Raw genomic sequence first — 18,538 nt, 5'->3', positions numbered from 1 at the left:
AAGAGGAGGAGGAGGAGGAGGAGGACAAACAGGGCATCTAGGGAATCCAGGGACAGTTTCCTGTAGAGAACAGGTCCAGTCTCCTAAGGGGCTCACTCATACCCTTGGGTAACAGCTGAGTGAGGAGCCCTGCTAGGCTGCATTGGAACTCACTAGACCGTGTAAATAAAACATCAAACGGAAGGCTGGCATATTCGAAGCCCTGTCAGAGGGGTGTGCCTGTGGTGCTGTAAGGCACAGGGCTAGGTGGTGGCTGCACCTTCAGGGTCTAGCTCTCTGGCCGTCCGCTGAGACGCTCAGGTTACTGGGTGATTAGTGCACTGACTTCTTCAGTTTTCTTTTACTCCACTCCAGCCCCAAGCGCACAGGGATGAATTAATCACACAGCTCGCCTCCTTTTTCTTTCTTTCTTAAAATCTGTGTGTGTGTGTGTGTGTGTGTGTGTGCACGCGTGCATGTGTGTGTGCGTGTGTGTGTGTGTGTGTGTGTAATGTCTGGTGGCATATACCATGTGGTCAGAGGACACCCTCAGGTTGAGTCTTTGCCTTTCACTTAGTTTTGAACAGGGTCCCTCGTTTCCTCTTGTGTACCCCAGGCTAGCTGGCCCAAAACTTGTAGGCACTCCCCATCTCCCATCTCATAGTAGGATTGCTGGGATTACAGACCACACCACTGCATCTGGGTTACATAGGTGCTGGGACTACAGACCACATCACCACATCTGGCTTTACATGGGTGCTAGGGGTCTGAGCTCAGGACCTCATGCTTGTGTGGCAAGTGCTTTACCCACTGAGCCATCTTCCCCAGCCCGAGACTGAGCAGGGGCACCCGGAGGCCTGGAGAGTCTGTGGTTTGCCCCACTCTGTCTCTGATTCAGTTCAGTGTCTAGAGATCTTTGAGGACCCCCTGTGGGCTGTGTGTTCCTATGGCTTCCCATCCTTCATGGCTTCCTCGTCTGTGGGTTCTTATCCTAGCAGCACTCATGGATCACTACACTGCTTCAACACATGCTGAAAACCGAACCCCTCCCCCACTGACTCCGAACGTCCATGATGGGTGGAAGATCCCAGGTCAATCACATCCTGAACTGCTAGATGAATCTCGCAGCCTTTGGAATTGAAACCCCGTGGGGACGGTGTCTTCCTGTAGCCATCCTGACAGAGCCACAGGGGTAGTGAGAACTCCCATGCCATGGAATGACTGCATAGTGACCTGGCCTCAAACCAACGCCCCATGGTGTGGTCACTGTTCCTGCCCTGACAGCTTCTTTGACAACTGAATGGGCTGAGCTAGCTGCATTTAATGGAACTGAATATGAATCTGGGCCCCACACACAGAGCTCAACATGCTGTGTCAAAGGCACAGTACTTGAGCCCACTTGAGAGAAGCTGCAGATGGGAAATAATTTGGGAATTTGAGTGATGTGAAATGAAGGTCAAGTGGATCCGGGTTTAGCTGGAGGTTCTCTCTCTCTCTCTCCCTCTCTCTCTCTCTCCCTCTCTCTCTGACTCTCTCTATTTCTCTCTCTCCCTGTCTCTCTGTCTCTCTCTCTTTCCCTCTCTCCCTCTCTCTCTGACTCTCCCTGTTTCTCTCTCTGTCTCTCTCTCCCTGTCTCTCTGTCTCTCTCTTTCTCTCTCTCTCCCTCTCTCTCTGACTCTCCCTGTTTCTCTCTCTGTCTCTCTCTCTCCCTGTCTCTCTGTCTCTCTTTATCTCTCTCCCCCTCTCTCTCTGACTCTCCCTGTTTCTCTCTCTGTCTCTCTCTCCCTGTCTCTCTGTCTCTCACTCTTTCTCTCTCTCTGACTCTCCCTGTTTCTCTGTCTCTCTCTCCCTGTCTCTCTGTCTCTCTCTTTCTCTCTCTCCCTGTCTCTCTGACTCTCCCTTTCTCTCTCTCTCCCTGTCTCTCTGACTCTCCCTGTTCCTCTCTCTGTTTCTTTCTCTCCCTGTTTCTCTCTCTTCCTCTCTCTCTCCCTCCCTCCCTCCCTCCATATGAATGGGTATTGAGTATTCAAGGAATCAGGAGGAAGCCCTGTGGGAGATACTGAAGGATGACTCCCTGTGTATATGAATCTTTATTTGCATCTTTATATAGTTTCTTGGACAGATTAACTACTCAAGTTGAAATGGGCTTTTGGAATAGGTCACGTGCTTGGATAATCCAGGCTTCCTTTCCTCCCTTGTCTTATAGGTGAGGATGAAGGACTTGGCTTTAAGTCCTGGGTCTTTCATTCCCAGTGCCGTGACCTTGGGGGTCTCTGTAAACTTCTGCTCATCTCCACTCTAAGGGGGCCTGCTGGAGGCTCTACCTCTTGGCACTGGCAGGGCTGTTGTGTCAAAGAGGTGAGTTGACGTTGCTCACCCCTACCTGGGAGAATGTACTGGGGTTGGGAGTGGCTTCAAGGTCCTCTGCTTTACCCCCCACCATGTACCCAGAAGACAGGTCTGCTTCTCAGATCTGGAGAGTGCAGCTCTGGATCAGGGAAGACTGGATTTCCCCATTCAGTTGTGAAGGAGTGGAGATGGGGCCAATAGGTGACGCCAAGTTAATTTTCTCCGTGGAATGAATGTTTCCCTGACTCCAGGTTTTGTCCTGCTATCTTTGAACCAAACTGGAAAACCCACTGAAAGTCTGAAATCAGTTGAAAAGATATCTTATGTCCTGACTGTAGCCAGCAAGGGCCTGAGGAGGGGAGTTCTAAGCTGGGCCCTTCTGCATCACTGTGGCCCTTGGAGGGTCTTGGAGCACTCTAAGAGGGGAGGCTATTACTTAAATGCAACCAAACATGCCTTGAAGGCCCTGTGCTATGCCTGGTTTCTAGCGGAGGGCCTGAGGATGCTGCAATGCACAGCAGACAAGCACAGAGAAAAGGGGCGGCCAGGGGAGCTGCGCTTGGTGGTGCCGATCACCTGCTCCCTGGCCTTGGTGACCTCGTCTGTAAGGGCCTGGGAGACAGTCCAGCTGAGGGCTGTGGGAGGTGATGTGACAGAGAGGCCATGCCCAGAGACCATACCAGAGGAGCGACTCTAGAGCTGTGAGAGAAGTGGCCATCCCCCGGTCTGCAACCGTGCACAGGGCTGGGGTTGGGGGCCTGTAACACTGACTTCTGGCTCCTTGGGCTGGCAGCAGGGTCTCTGGGAAGTGGCAGGCTGTGCCCAAGCAAAGTAAGAGGCACTGAACAGTCTTTTGAACAGCAGGTCAGGAGAGGAAAATATCAAAATGGTCTCTGAGATAAGATGGGCTCCTCAGAGGTACCTGACACAGTCTCACCTTCTCCAGGTGGACTCACCAGTGTCATGGGCAGCTGGGAACCCTGAAGGATGCTGGGAAGGGAAGTCTCATCTTCCTATAAGTGTTGCTGGGCCTTTGCTCTGTGTGAACCTTGCAAAGGCCTTGTCTTCTGTGTTCTGACCCAGGGAGAACTTCGTGAGGTCACTCTGCTCTGCCTCCTTCCTGCCTCGCCCTGCTGTGGCTGTAGTGGCCTCTATATCTTACCTAGGCCAAGCATGGCCTGCATCAGGGCCTTTGCACTGATGTCTCTCTAGATCGGATTTCTCCCTTCTCAGGCTGTGCTGCTCCTTACTTAACTCACACCCCTACTCCAACGTCACCTCCTTTGAGAGACCTCTGGGGACCACCACATCTCTAAAGGTACATCTGCTCAAGGAACACAGGAGGAGGCCCACTCTGCTTCTGTTGCCCCAAACACTGCTGGACCCATGTTAAATCAATGAGTAAGCCAGTGACTTTGCACCTGATGCCTGAGTGTGGAGGTATTTTCCTAATAATCACTCTCTCCAGGACGGTAGGTAGGTAGCAGGCTGGGAATATGAATAGGACACACTACGAATTTTTATGGGGTTTGTCAGACATGGCAGTGAGCACAGTGCAAAAGTGATCTAAAAATTGTACGTTTGAGTTTCAATCCGAGTTTCCTGCATACACTCAGTAGTGAGTAGCTCACTCCCCAAGAGGTAGCCTATAGCATCTAGGGCCAGCTCCTTGAAGGAATAGGAGGGAGGAGGGCCAGGAGGGAGGAGGAGAACTTTAGTCAAAGTACAGAGTCTTACTTCCTGAGGATAACAGTATTGGGGGAGAGAGACCGCTGTCCTCTCATCACGCACACATAGCATACCTGAATGAAGGGGAAGAGGAGGCCCACAGTGAAGTTGGAGAGCCAGTTGACCGTGCCTGCGATAATGAAGGCTGCTGGCCGATGTGACTGCTGGAAACACTCCCCTGTCAGGATGAACGGGATCCCACCTGTGAGGGGAGAACCGTGACAGGAATGAGCCCCGGAGCAGGCTGCATCCCCACACCACCTCCACAACCCGGCCTCTGGATTACCAAGGGGCAGAGCTCCCGTCTCGGCAGAAGCTGCTGTGACATCCGTGTCCCCTGACCGTGTGGCAACCTCATTTCTGTGTTACTTGGTGGAAACATTGCAGATACTGGACTGGGATGATTATTTTGAGAGGCTTATTGCAGGAATGTTTAGCACGCTCCCCAGTCACCATAGCAACCAAGCCCACCTGCACGCGTTTCCAGACGCACACAGCATGCCTAGCTGGGATGCACTCAGTGCACCTGGTTGGGAGCTTCTGAGGTCTGCACCCTCCTCCCCATTGGTCCTGCTCTGTGAGACTGGCACCCAGATGGTGGGCCCAGGGCTCAGTGTGCCTGCCTCTGGCCTTCCTGTACCCCTTCTCCCCAGTGGGAGTCACCACTCTGTTGATTAGCTTGACTTCTTAGCATTGGAGAGACAAGAACGGGCAGGTGGTAGGACTTTCCTTAGCCCCCGGAATCTTTATCAGATGTGGGAGGAATCACTACAGCCTGGAAGTCACTAAACTAGACTCCATCTTTCTGTCAACACTTAGCAGTGGTTCCCCAGCTGGGGTGCTCAAAAAGGCTGCACGACTCCTCACATGGTAGGGAAGCGAAGTGAGGCCTGCAGAACACAGGGTGAGCAGCACTCTGGGGAGATGTAAGGACAGTTAGGTCCACCTTGGCAGAGGTTAGAGGGACATTCCCAGGGTGACAGTGGGCATGTAGCTTCCAAGGACCCTGGGAAGGTCATTCCAAGCAGGGGGCATGTGTTGGGGATGGGAAGCCTGCTGGTGGAAGGACTGGGTCAAAGTCTAGAAGAGGTGTATGTCTGGACACTGGAAGGAACTAGAGGGATGGATTTGATGGCAGAGGTGTTGGCCAGAATATCCTCCTGAAGAGCCAGGAGAGGGTGTGCTAGTAAAAATGACCATGGAGGGCTTTAGTGGATGCAGGGTGCTGCCAGGGCAGACTGGAGCAGATGTGACCATTTTGTGGGAGCTCTTCAAGGTGGCAGTGGGACAGAAGGGAGGGCTGGATTCAGTCTCCCCAGTGAAGGGAGGCAAAGCTCACTGTGGAAGCCCTGTGCTCAGCCACACTCCCTCCTCATGAAGTCCACCTGGCCAGGCAACCCAGCACCCCACAGCCATGGGCAGCTCCAGCTCAGCAATCTATACAGCTTGCCCACTTGCCAATGGACTGCAACCAGTCAAAGATGACCCAGAATGCACCACTGTCATCTAGACCCATTTTTGGCAGGAGGCAGACATAGCCACCAGTACTTATTACTTGAATTACACATGCACAGCTTGATTTTGAGATCAGCTGAGGAGTGGAGCATGGAGAAGGGGCCTATCTGGAATATCCCTTGACATGTGTGAGAACAAAGCTGTGCACTGTGGTGTGATAATCCAACCTTCAGGACAGCAGGGTGAAGAACAAGTCACTGTCAGAAGTGTGTGTCATACTCCTGGGTAGTCCTGTAGCTAACAGTGCTGGGACCCTTGTAGTGCGGCACAGGGGAAGGTTGTAGCTTTTCCTGAAGCCTGTGTCACCTCCCTTTACTTCCCTGCAGTATCTAGGACAGGCCTGTGGGCAACGCCACCAGATTCCTGATACTGTGCATCTGAGTGTGGACACCCACTGACTATGTAGTAGACACTGGGGAATTGGTCAGACTCCCCCCTGAAGGTCTCTGTGGGCTGCAATTGGGCCCTGGGGTCAGTGAGATGACAGACAACTCATCTTGACACCTTTCCCCCTCACATCCTTTGGGGGGGTGAGTTGTGCCCTTCAGTACAGACTGAGGGCAAGCGTGGGCAACGTGGGCAGCAGGCTTGCTGGGATTGCCCACAGCCCTTGATGGGGATGTGGGTTTTGCTCTCTGCTGAGACATTGTAGGTTGACTTGCACCATGCCCATTCCACAAGCTATGGGGGTATTCTCCTCCAGGGGCCTTCAGTCACTCTCCCCAAGTTAGGACATTTAAGGCATGGATATGAAGTGTGCCAGCGGCTCATTGTTGGAGGCTTGGCCCCTTGCTGGTAGGTGCAGTCATGAGAGATGATTAGCTCACTAGGGCTCAGACCTATGGATTAACCCCTCTGCTCTTTCATCACCTGCCGATAATGCCATTGTGTCATACATGAATCCATCATTCATTGGTCAGAGCCCTCAGGATCCATTTCTGAGGAGGCCTTGGCAGACTTGCCCAGAGGTAGGATTCACACACCTAGGCATCTGCTCATCCAGACAAATTGGCAGTCAATTTTAATCATCACACTGCTGGTTCATTTCACTCCTTTAGGAATTTGTGGTCCCTTCCAAGGCCCTGCCTCACCCGTCAAGCACTGGACTCTCTGAGCCTCGCTGCAGCTCTGTTCTGTAGAACACTCGTGAGCATAGCTCCTCCAACCTCTCAGGTCCCACAGTAGCTGCAGTGTGGCTTTTTCCCCTTCCCCTTCCTCTTCCCTTTGTATTTCCCTCCCCTCCTCTCCTCTTCCTCCCCTCCCTTCCCTCCCTTCCCCTCCCCTCCCAGCACAGAATGAATTCCAGCACCTTGCACATGCTAGGTAAGCACTTTCTCGTTCAGCCATAACCCTAACCATGAGATCACTGGAAATAGAAGTCAGACTTAGCCAGCCTAGGTTCCAGCCTTCCCATAGCTCCCATTGGACTTGTTACCCAGCAGCCTAAACCAACCATGCCTCTGGCCCTGGCCTGGATTTCTTCCTGCTCTCTGGCTCAGTTTCTCTGTCAGTTCCACCCCAGGCACATATGCCTCTTGCTCTTTCTACAACTGCACCACCATCAGCTACAGCCTCCTCAACTTCCTGTGCTGAGCACCTGAGATATGGCTGATCCTAAGAGATACCAGGAACATGAAGTATACACAGCTCTCCAAGACCCAGCGTGGAACAGACTTTCCACAATGGTTGCATGCGGACATGATGAGGTTTTGCATACACTGAGCCCAATAGAATATGCTCATTAAAAAATGGATTTACTTATTTCTATGTGTTTGAGTGTTTTGTCTGCATGTAAGTGCACCTGTGCATGTAATACCCACAGGGGCCAGAAGGGTCCCATGGAACTGAAGCCAGGACAGTTAGCCACTGTGTGGCTACTGGGAACTGGAAGTAGGTCTTCTGCAAGAGCAACAAGTGCTCTTAAATGCTGAGCCTTCTCTCTAGCTCCACAATATGCTTATTAAGAGTAATTTCATGGGGCTGGAGAGATTGCTCAGTGGTTAAGAGCATTTGGACCCAGGTTCAGTCCCCGGCATCCATATGGTAGCTTACAGCTACCTGTAACTCCAGTGCTAGGGAATCTGACACCCTTTTCTGGCCTCTGTGGGCACCACACACACATGTGGTGTACATACATACATGCAGGCAAATACTCATACACATAAACAAAATTAATAAATCCTCCTTGAAGACCAGCACCCACGGTATCAGAGGATACTATGCAAAGTGCCAAGGGAGAAAACTAATCAATAATTCCATGAACCACAACAATGACCAGCCCAGCAAATAATCCCTACTGGTGTAGTAGTGGCACTTTAATCTTGGGGGTAATCAACAGCTTTCTAATTGGACACTCAAAAGGCCTACTCAATGGGAGGAAATTCACATGTGGTACTGTAAATGTAGTCAAATACACATGGCTGGAGAGGTCATAGATCCTAGAGTAAACCCTACATGTGTCACATTCCTAGACCAATTTCTTACTGTATTCTAAATATGTATCCTTATATTTATAGACATGTGCACCTCTCACCACGCATCAAAGAAGCTTCTTTTTGCAACAGACAGAGACTATTACAAAGTTTCACAACTGGTCAAATACAGAGAATAAACGTCTGTGAGAGGCCCAGCTCTAAGTGACACATCTATAATGGAACCTCTACAAGTAAGGATCAGGGAACCTCGTAGAACAGGGGGCAGACAGAATATTAATACATCTTTCAACTCTCACTAGCAAAGCTTCCTCATGTAACAGATGGTGATTAACTCAGAAAGTCATAACTGGTCAAAAATTAAAAAAAAAGAGTAATTGCATCTGTTTCTTTTTCAATGTGGTTACTAGAGGATTTAATGACATTATTTAAGTGGTTGCATTTCTTTACATTTTATTTATGTATTTATTATTTTATATATATGAGTGTTTTACCTGCATGTATTTAAGTGCACCTGTGTCATGCAATGCCCACAGATGCCAGAAGAGGGCGTTGGATCTCCAGGCACTGGATGGTTGCTAGCCCCATGTGGGTGCTGGGAACCACAGCAGTCTTCTGGGAGAGCAGCCAGTGCTCTTAACCTCTGAGCTGCCTCTCCAGGCCTGAGGCTTACATTTCATAGGTCTTGGACAGCACAGTTGTAGAATATGTCTAGCAGCTTCTCCCCTGAGGAGTCCTCCTCTACCTGGGAGACTTGCCCTTTAGGTATCTGGGGGGGGGTTGTGGACTTTCTGTAGACTTTTGTGTAAATTTCATTTGCTCAGGACGTGCTTCCAGATGAGCCCATGAAGCCCACACGGGTGCCCTCCGCTCCCTCCCCTCCCTTACTGCTTCCTTTTACCACTGTGTTCATTATTGGGTACCCTCCCCCTGACATCTCTACAACTTAGCCTTATATTTGAATTTTCCAGTTCTTGTATACTCCCTGCCTAGCAGTCTGAGCTCCAGGGAGCTGGTCCAGATGCCTGGTCCTCATGTGGTGATACTGCAAACACAGAGGAGCACAACAAACTAAAATCCCTTTAAAGGAAGGCAAGGTGATTTTGTGTCTACCTTAGCCTTTGCTCCCTGCTCAGGACAGGGACAGTCTGTGAATTGAGGAGGGAAGAGAGGACTGAGACACAGAGCCAGTATACTCCAAGAACCCAAGAATATGCTCACAGTGCGGACTGTCAGTACTTGTCCCAAGGCACAAGGATGGGGCACGTCCTGAGCTGACAGAGTGTTTATCACTTAATCTTCACGGTGCCCTTGACCCATTTCACCTGTGGGTAAACTGATGCAAGAGGGTGAGAACAGGCCACAGTGGTGTCTACACAGGGAGTGCACACTGAGACGGTGGACTCAGTCCTCAGTTCTTCCCCACTTTATGCTGTTTCTCTGGGAAAACTGCCTTTGCTCCTTTAAGGTCAGGCTCTGACCTGGTGCCTAAAGTCTCCTTGTGAGGTCAGGCATGGTAGTGCATAGCTGTAATCATGGAACTTGGAAGGTGGAAGCTGAAGGATGAGGGATTTAAGGTCATCCTTGGCTACAACAGTGAGTTACAGGCTAGCTTGGGCTACATGAGCCTTTGTCTAAAAAACCGATCAATCAATCAATCAATCAATCAATCAATCAATCAATCAGTAAACTAATAAAAGTCTCCTGCTGTGGGCCCTCCTGCTCCCAGTTTGGAGAGATGAGCACTGATTCTTCAAATACTTCTGATCAGCCTGAATCTCCTTCTTTCAGGTGAACAGGAACAATGGTCAGTGGGTGAACACAGTGGGCTAATTTTACTTTGTTTTAGCAGATTTTTGACACATCAGAGCAGTGAATCATGATCATGGAACTGCTTCTCCTTTGGAAAGGTGCAAATTAAAACAAGACCGATGCTGGTGCCTCAGGCCTGCGAGTTTGCGCATTAAAGTTGTGAAAGCAGCAGTGGCAGGGCAGCGAGGCTCCCTCATGACCTGTTCCCACCACCCACTTGGCCTGCGGGGCTCCCACAGCAGCTGAGGCAGATGAAGGGCAATAATGCCTCACTCGCTGTCTCAATTAACTCTTCAGTTTCTTGTGAAAGAGCTAAGACAGGTGAAGAACGCAGTATCATAGTGAACTCAGTAAAGTATCACAACCACTCAATAACGTGCTTGTGATGGTGGGAATGGTAGTGCTGATGGGGAGGATGGTGGTGAGTTCAACAGAGGTAATGGTGATGATAAGGGTGATACGGAAACAGTGGTGCTGATGGTGCTGATGATGGCAACAGTGGTAATGATGAAGGTAGTGATGACGAACCATAACGGTTGTGACTATGTTAGGGACTGGATGTCCTACACCTCCAATTTGTACGTTGAACTCTTAATGGTACCACTGCAACAGCGCGAAGAGGTGGGAATCTAATGGGTTATTATATCATAAGGGAAGAACTGTCATGAGTAGGATTAATAACCTTAAAGTGAGACCCTAGACAAAAACACTTTCTCCTTCTGCCATATGATTAGAGAGCAAGATGCCGCCATCTATGATCCAGTAAGCAGAGCTTCACTAGATGCCAAGTCTGCCAGTATCTGCATCTTAAGTGAGAAACTGTTGTTATGTAAGTGGCTCAGTGTATGGTATTTTTGTTATAGCAGCCAAACAAGAACTAAGGCAGGTAATGGTGTGATGATGGTAAGCATGGTGGTGATCATAGTGATGGTGGTGATGATCATGGAACTCATGGTGATAGTGGTGGTGATGATGATCATGGAGATCACAGTGGTGGTGGTGGTGATGATCCCCATCATCATTGGGATGATAGTGATGTGCTAGATGATGAAAATGATGATGGCAACAATGATCATGGTGAGGGTGGTGATGATCATGGTGAGGGTGATGATGATCTTGGTGATAGTGATGATGATCATGGTGGGGGGGGAGGGTGATGATGGTGATGGTGATGATCATGATCACGGTGATGGTGATAATGGTGATCATGATGATGATGGTGGTGACCATGGAGATAACTGTCTAGTTTTGGTGCTTCTCTGAGATGTTAATTTCCCCACTGAGTACTGAGAATAGTGCTTTGATGCCACCTCAGAACTAGATGTTGATACTTCCAGCACTGCTGTTATTGCTCAGGATTGCTTTGCCTACTTAGGATCTTTTGTGTTTTCATATGAATTGCAAGATTGTTTTTGTATTTCTGTGAAGAATGTCATTGGAATGTTGATGAGGACTGCATTGAATCTTAGCCTGCTCTTCATAAAAGGATCTTTTAAGCAATTCTACTGATCCATGAGCATGGAAGGTCTTTCCTTAAGTGTCGTGTTCAATTTCTCTCTTTAGTGTTTGTAGTTTTCAATGTTGAGCTCATTCAACTCTTTGGCCAGATTTATTCCTAGGGTTTGTTGGAGTTATCATTAATAAAAATCATTTTCCTGGTTTCTAGGGTTTGTTGGAGTTATCATTAATAAAAATCATTTTCCTGGTTTCTATTACAGCATACTCATAATTGGTGTACATATAAGCTATTGATTTTTATATTCTAGTACTTTGTTGAAAAGTGTTTATCAGACCTAAGAGTTTTCCAGTAGTCTTTTACTTAAATAAATTTCCATCCTTTCACTTTCTGTCTCTGTGTATCTTTACCAGTGATGGTTCCTGTAGACAGGAAACAGCTGGTTTTTCCAATCCATTCAGCCAGTCTATGACTTTTAGTTGGAAACTTAGACCATTTACATTTAAGGTTATTATTGCAAAGCATGTACTATTTTCTCCCTTTTCATCATAGATGTTTTCTGGTTTACTGGGTCAATAATGCTTTGTTCTTTCATTATTCTCCTTTGTTTATTGATTCCTTCAGTGAAGTTTATTCTTTCCTGAGCACTCATATTGCATATAACTTTCTCCCTTTTCTGTATGTAGTACTTCTTTAAGTGTCTTCTGCAGTGATGGTATAGAGGTCATGAATTACATGTATCATGGAAGGTCTTTATTTGCCCTTGAATTTAAAGATTAACTTTAACTTTGCTGGATGTAATAATCTTGGTTGGCAGTTGTATTTCAAGGCTTTCGTCAGCCCATGCTTGTCTTAGGGTGCTGAGAAATCTGTGCCATTTTAACAGTTTTCCTTTTGTAAGTAACTCAGCTCTTCTCTCATGCAGCTCACAGTATTCTCTTTGTTCTGTACTCTTAGATGTTAACTCTTACACGGCATAGAGAGGCTCTCTTCTGGTCATTTGGGGCTCAAAATGCCCCTGTGCCCACATGTTCATTTCTTTCCCTTGAGTTGGGACATTGTCTGCTAGTTCTTTGACTTGATTTTGATGCCTTTTATCTATATCATGATCTTTAGATTCATAGATTTGGCTTCTTAACTGTGTCTCAGAATTCCTGAACGTTGTAGTTATATTTGCTTTTCTTTATTGCTAGCTCGATGTAAAAATTCCTCACCATTTCCTTGGTTCCTCAGGCTTTCCTCTGCCTGGTCTAATTTCCTGGTGATGCTTCCATTGCATTTGATTTATTAGTTTTTCATTTCAAAGATTCCTTCTTTAAAAGAATACGTTAGGGGTCTTAAAGCAAGAAGCTTACTTTTTCTTTTCAGCCTAGGTCCTAAATACCATTGTGTACCCTTATAGGGTGAAGGATATTTGGGGCACATCTTTTCAGCCTAGGTCCTAAATACCATTGTGTACCCTTATAGGGTGAAGGATATTTGAGAGAGAGAGAGAGAGAGAGAGAGAGAGAGAGAGAGAGATTGAGATTCTTCTAGAGCCTCAGGAGGAGGGTCAACCTTGATCTTGGGCTTCTGGCTTCCAGAACTGTGAGAGAACACATTTCCATTATTATAAAAATTTGAAGACACCAGTCTGTGGTATCTTGTTATAGCAGCCATGGGAAATGGACATATCCTGCAGGCAGACACCATCTCAGTAGTTGTAGGAATCGTGGACTAACTCTAACTCCTTTGTAGGATTTTCAGGGATTGCCCAAGTCACAGTTAGGAGGAAGACAGCTGTTCAGGGAAACCATGGAAAGTCCTAAGTGCCAACAGTTGTCACTGACTCAGAGGATGATAGAACCAGTCTGGAAACTTTCTAAATGTCTGTTAAAAATGTAGGCTTAGTTGGGTGTGGTGGTGTACACTTGTGATGCTAGCACTAGGGAGGTAGAAGCAGGAGGCTCATGTGTTTGAAGCCAGCCTAGGATACATGGCAATATCCTGTCTAAAATCAGTCAGCCAGCCAATCAATCAATCAATCAATCAATCAATCAATCAATCAATCAATCAATCAATCATCCAGGCTTAGCTTCTAGTACTTTAAAGGCCTCAAAATCTGTTTCAGATGTATCTGCTTGAGATTTCTTCACAAGTGCAGACCTTTCTGAAGAGAGCTTGGCAGGTATTGTTACTCAAATTTCAGGCAGTAAGCTCACTAATTACTGGTGCCTAAGGCTACGGGGGAAAGATAGGAAGGAGAACCAAGCAGCAAGAAACTCAAGGGAGAATGGAGAAAAGGGGGCTGCTGGGTGGGAAAGATGAGGCTCAGATCAGGGCAGGTTTGGATTCTGGCAGCGCCATCCACAGTGCTGGTGATGTGGACTAAGCAGGGCTCCCTGGAGCCCCCATCCTCATTTGGAGTAAACAGTTCTCCTTTGCTGAGATGCTGTGAGCGCTGGGGTAATTGGCAACCTGCCCAGTTGACAGGTGTTCAACTGAAGGAGCTAATGGGAAATATGGACGCTCCCCTGGACTTCCTACAGAAGTGGAATGCGGGCTGCACCCTCATTGAACAGCTTGTCCATGCACCTCTGTTTGACATGCTGAATGGTTGAGGTCCCTCATTCCCAAGGCCCACCTGCCCTGTACTGACAGCTGCCTGGATGGCAATTTGATCACTTATTAAATAGGAAGTTATCACCACAGTCCTGGAAACCAGAGGCTTCGGATGGGGCGTCAGCAGCCTGGTTCCTTCCAGAGGCTCTGGGACAGAATCCATCCTGTGCTCCTCTGATAAAACCTTCCTGCTGACTCCTGATCTTCCTTTGACTGAGGGTTCACCTCAAATCAGGCTGGTCACATCTCTAGGTCCTTACTATGTCTGCAAATGTCTTATTTCACTCTGAGAATCAGAGTGGATCTTACTTCACACAAGAGAAGAGCATGTATGGTTTGACATGAAATACCTCCTAATGCTTGGTCCCCAGATGGTGGTACTGTTTTGAGTTTGTGGGAACTTCAGGAGGTCGAGCCTGGTCGAAGGAAGTAGATCCCAAGGGTGCACCTGTGATCATAGCTGGGCCCTGGTGATCAGTGTCTCTCTCTCCTTCTGTTTGCCAGAGGTGCGCACCCTCCTCTACACACTCCTGCTGCCCTGATATTCTGCCTCGTCCTGGCTTGGAATCAACAAGCCCAGGACTGTGAGAGAAACTCTGAGCCAATGTAAATGTTTCCTTCCTGATGTTGCTCGTCTTGGGTATTTGGTCAGAGCGACATGAAGTCTGACAAACATAGAGCATAAACCTGTCATGGTGCTGACTTAAGAGCAGGGTGAGCATGGTCTGTGTGAGCTACAATCCTGGGAGCCTCAGCATTTCCTGTGCAAACTGGGAGCAGGAAGACCCTCCTCTGATAAATGAGGGAACCAGGCAGTTTGAACAGCGTAACTGCAGCCGACAGATCTAGTGGCTGATCTGGAGGCTTCCATATTCAGGGAAGTGACTTGGGTTGGGCTGTTTAGAATTTTCCAGGAAGAGTGTAAAAGTACCATTCTCAGGCAACTGGGGCTGGGGGGGCATGCTCAACTCTAGAAGGGGGTCTGGAGAACAGCTGTCCCCCTGGAGAGCACTTCACCTTTCACTGGCCTTGCCCTCCTCTCACTGATAGGGAAATGGAGACATCGGGGGCCAAGGCTTTGTCCAAATCCCTGTGGAATTTGGCCCAGCTGCAGTTAAGTGTCTAAGGACTCACACAGGCCACAACCATTGGCCAGGGTGGATGGTATCTGTGTCCTGGGCCAGGAATTAGGGCTCCAAGGTGATTAATGAAGGTCACATGGTCAGTTCAAGGTCAATTCACCAAAAGTCAAAGATGGTAAATTTGTTTTTGAACAAAATCCATTAGTGAAAGAAGTCAAGTGTGGAATGGGATGGGAACCTCTGAGGTCCAAACTCTGTTTTCCAATCATAGGACTCAGACACACTAAAAGTTGACACACCCCTCATTATCAAAGCCTCTTTGTGACTCAGGAGCCACACAGCGCTCCTCTTTCCCAGGTAGCCTTTGGCTACAGCAGAGAAATGAAGCAGAGGAAAGCAATGCAAAGTTCACTCTGCAGACAGAGGGAAGAACTGCACAAAGATCCATACAAGCCCCGAAGCCATCCTGTTCTGCACATAGAGCTGTACACTCTGATAAGCACTGAAAAGCAGTAAAGAAAGCTCTGGAAGGTGTTTTTCCTCTGTGACCTGGCTTTCAGCAGCTTGACTGGTCAAGGGCTTGACTTGCAATGAATTTGCTTGTCAGTAAATCGCTTTACTTCTCACACAGTTGACAGGTAGAGGGCGTCATGCTTGGACATCCCAGTCACACACTGATGCCCCACAGCACAGGCTGTGGCACTTCCCCATGGTCTCCCCAGAGTTTTCTTGCTACCAAACATTTCTCAAATTACCCGGTTTGAGTGTTATGCTTCTAGTGATTGTCAGAGATAGACAGACAGAGACTGTGTGTGTGTGCACGTGTGTTCATGTGCATGTATGCTTGTGTTCACGTCTATCCACACGTTTTAATGTGTACACACACTGATGTGTTCATGTATGTATGTGTCTGTATATGTGTACCTGTGTGCACATGCATTCATGTGTGAGTGCATGCACATGGTATCCCTGGGGCCTTGGAAGGATGCCTGCTCCACAGTAGGCATGCAGTGATTATAGATGGGTGATTGCATGCATGGTATATATTCCTCTCCATAATGACAGTCCATAACTGTCACCTGTTACCTCTGCATGGTCACATGTTCTTGGGAGATTGTACAATGGCCATGGTCCCTTTGAACCCCTCCTAAGAGTCCTGACATCTTGTTCTCCGCCTTTTGATTCTGGGACAGCTCATGCCTGTCTTATCAGGAGAGTTGGGAGGGGCACGGAGCCTGACCTCAGAAAGGGTACTGTGCTTCCCTCTTCTCCTGTCAACCAGCCCAGGCCAGTCTGGTCTGGATGAGGGCAGATATGCGGCCAAGTGTCCTCTCCCTATGACAGACCAATGAGTGGGCTGCTACAGACTAGCAGGTGCCTGACCTGCCAACTCAGTGCAGACAAAGGGCACCTCAAGGAGATCAGCAAAGCCAACTCACATACTTGGGAGCCAAAGTAACTGGCCATATAATTTCATGCAGTAAGTATTGGGGCTATTCATTTCACAGTGACAGCTAACCGATACAAAGTCCTGAATTTGCTCCCACAGACCCTCCATCTTCCATATTTAACTCCAGTTAACTCTCTTTTCCCCCACAGCCTGCTGTGTCCTTGTCTGCCATTAGCACAGTCTGACACCTGTCCTGTACACAGAGGCCCCTCCTTTCCCTTCAGCCACTGCCCAGGCTATGGCTGTCCCAAATGACACTTTAGTGAACTAAGAAACGTGTCCCTTCCTTCCATGAGAGTGTCACTCACAGCAGAGCAATCAAACACTTTGGCTCAGCCCAGGGTGCCCACCGAATGTTCTCAGGGAACTTTCCCACAGGTCTCCCCTGAAGGCTCACAGAGGCTCCCGCTGTCTGCTCGCCCACCCACAGTTACTCACAGCCCACGACACACCAACAAACTGGCGGCCATGCTGGATTTGACCCTGGGGGTGTGTGAATCAGCCCTGAGTGGGGTCGGGGGGCTAGGGCGGAGCTGCAGGGGACACAAGAGCTTCGTGAATGTGGGTGCACCTGTTCATGAGTGGGTGGAGACTGGTTTGCTGTGGCTAGAGGCAGGCGGCAGTAATCCTTCCTCTGTCAGACTCTGGTCTGGAGACCACAGCTCTCCACAGAGGACCTGTTCTCATAGGTGAGTGTCCATCTGAAGGAAAATGATGTGTCTTCAGACATCGGCCCCTTGCGCAGTGCACTTTCTGAGCATCTGTGCTTGGAGGCTCTATTACTTCCAGCTCAATGTTCAGAAACCTAATTTCCTCCAGGTAACCTGTCTCCCACACCCCCAGCCACATGCCTCCTCTGTATTTTTGTAGTGACTGGGACCTGCCTCTACCTCAGGAACCTGTCCCAGATCTTAAGAACTCATGCTCGGCGTCAGATTGACCTGAACTGGAATCCTGGGTCACTGCTGTGTGAATGGGGATGGTGGGGAGTCCCTGACCTCTCTGAGCCTCAGTTTCCTCCACCTGCCTCTCCTCCCAACAAGGGGTCAGTGACACCCCACCCCACCACCCCTTCACTTGAAAACTGGACACTAGGATCCTGGGCAGGACATTCCTCCCCTTCCTCTTCTGGGAAGAAGGCAACCCCACATGACTGGTTTGCCTGACCTGCTACCCAGAGAGGCCTGAGAAAGGACAGTGGACAGTCCACAGCAAGGTCTGAATGTGGGATTCCCACAAGGCCCAGGCAGAGCAGGGCACTCCATCCAATCTGCCTGTTTTGTTTTTAGAATTCAGAACAGTTTTTGATTTTTTTAAAAAAAGAAAGAAATGAATGTATGCTTTTACCATCACTGTGCATATTCAATTATGGAGGGATTATTGTGGGGGAATGGCTAGACAAGTATCACAAAGCCTTAGAACTCTGTTCTCTCCCTGAGGAAAATTGTATTTCCCAGTATTTAATTGTATTAAGACCATTTTTAGTGAAAATAAAACAACTAACCAATTTATAAACTTGTGTGGATTTATTAGCTTACGTAATGTGATTTAAGTTAGTTCACATAAATTTAAGTGCCTCAGAGCCTACAGCAGCTCTGCAAAGGAGACCAGTTCATTATTAATGAGGATGGAGTCCCAGGGAGCCCCGCTTAGTCCACATCACAAGCAGTGCAGATGGCGCTGCCAGAGTCTGCCTCCGCCCTGCTCTGACCTCAGCTCTCCCACTCGATCGCCTCTTTTCCACGTTCCCTTGAGTTTCTCGATGCCCAATTTTCTTTCTTAAATTTAAATGTAATTTAACTTAATTTAATTAAATACTTTGAGACAAAGCCTTATGTAGCTCAGGCTGGCCTGGAACTCTCTACATAGTACAGCCTGGCCTCAACTAATGATCCTCTTGCCTCTGCCTCCTGAGTGCTGGGATTACAGGTATGTGCTACCATGCCTGGCAAATTTCAGTTAAATTTAAAATAAATAAAATTTTACCATTAAGGGGACAATAAAAAACAATGAGAAATAATGATCTCTATTTATATATCTTTATCACATCTACCTACCAATCATCTATCTCATCTATCAATCTCTATCATCTACTGTCAATCACCTATCACCCATCTATCTATATATCATCTAC

The 18,538-nt window shown here is 48.2% G+C and overlaps 1 protein-coding gene across 1 annotated transcript in view; it reads right to left on the bottom strand.

The window, feature by feature from the left end:
• Positions 1 to 18,538, bottom strand: part of Slc2a9 (solute carrier family 2 member 9) — a gene marked incomplete at its 5' end in the record, with an annotated part of 138,865 nt that overhangs the window by 12,487 nt on the left and 107,840 nt on the right. Inside the window, 1 exon segment of the mRNA XM_017798145.1 lies at positions 4,131 to 4,258. Within this exon segment, the coding sequence (XP_017653634.1) occupies positions 4,131 to 4,258 (128 nt within the window).

Source organism: Nannospalax galili, unplaced genomic scaffold, assembly GCF_000622305.1.
Source record: "Nannospalax galili isolate Female #2095 unplaced genomic scaffold, S.galili_v1.0 scaffold1076, whole genome shotgun sequence".
NCBI lineage: Eukaryota > Metazoa > Chordata > Mammalia > Rodentia > Spalacidae > Nannospalax > Nannospalax galili.
Note: the sequence above shows the minus strand (reverse complement) of the source record. Positions and strands in the feature narration are given on the sequence as shown.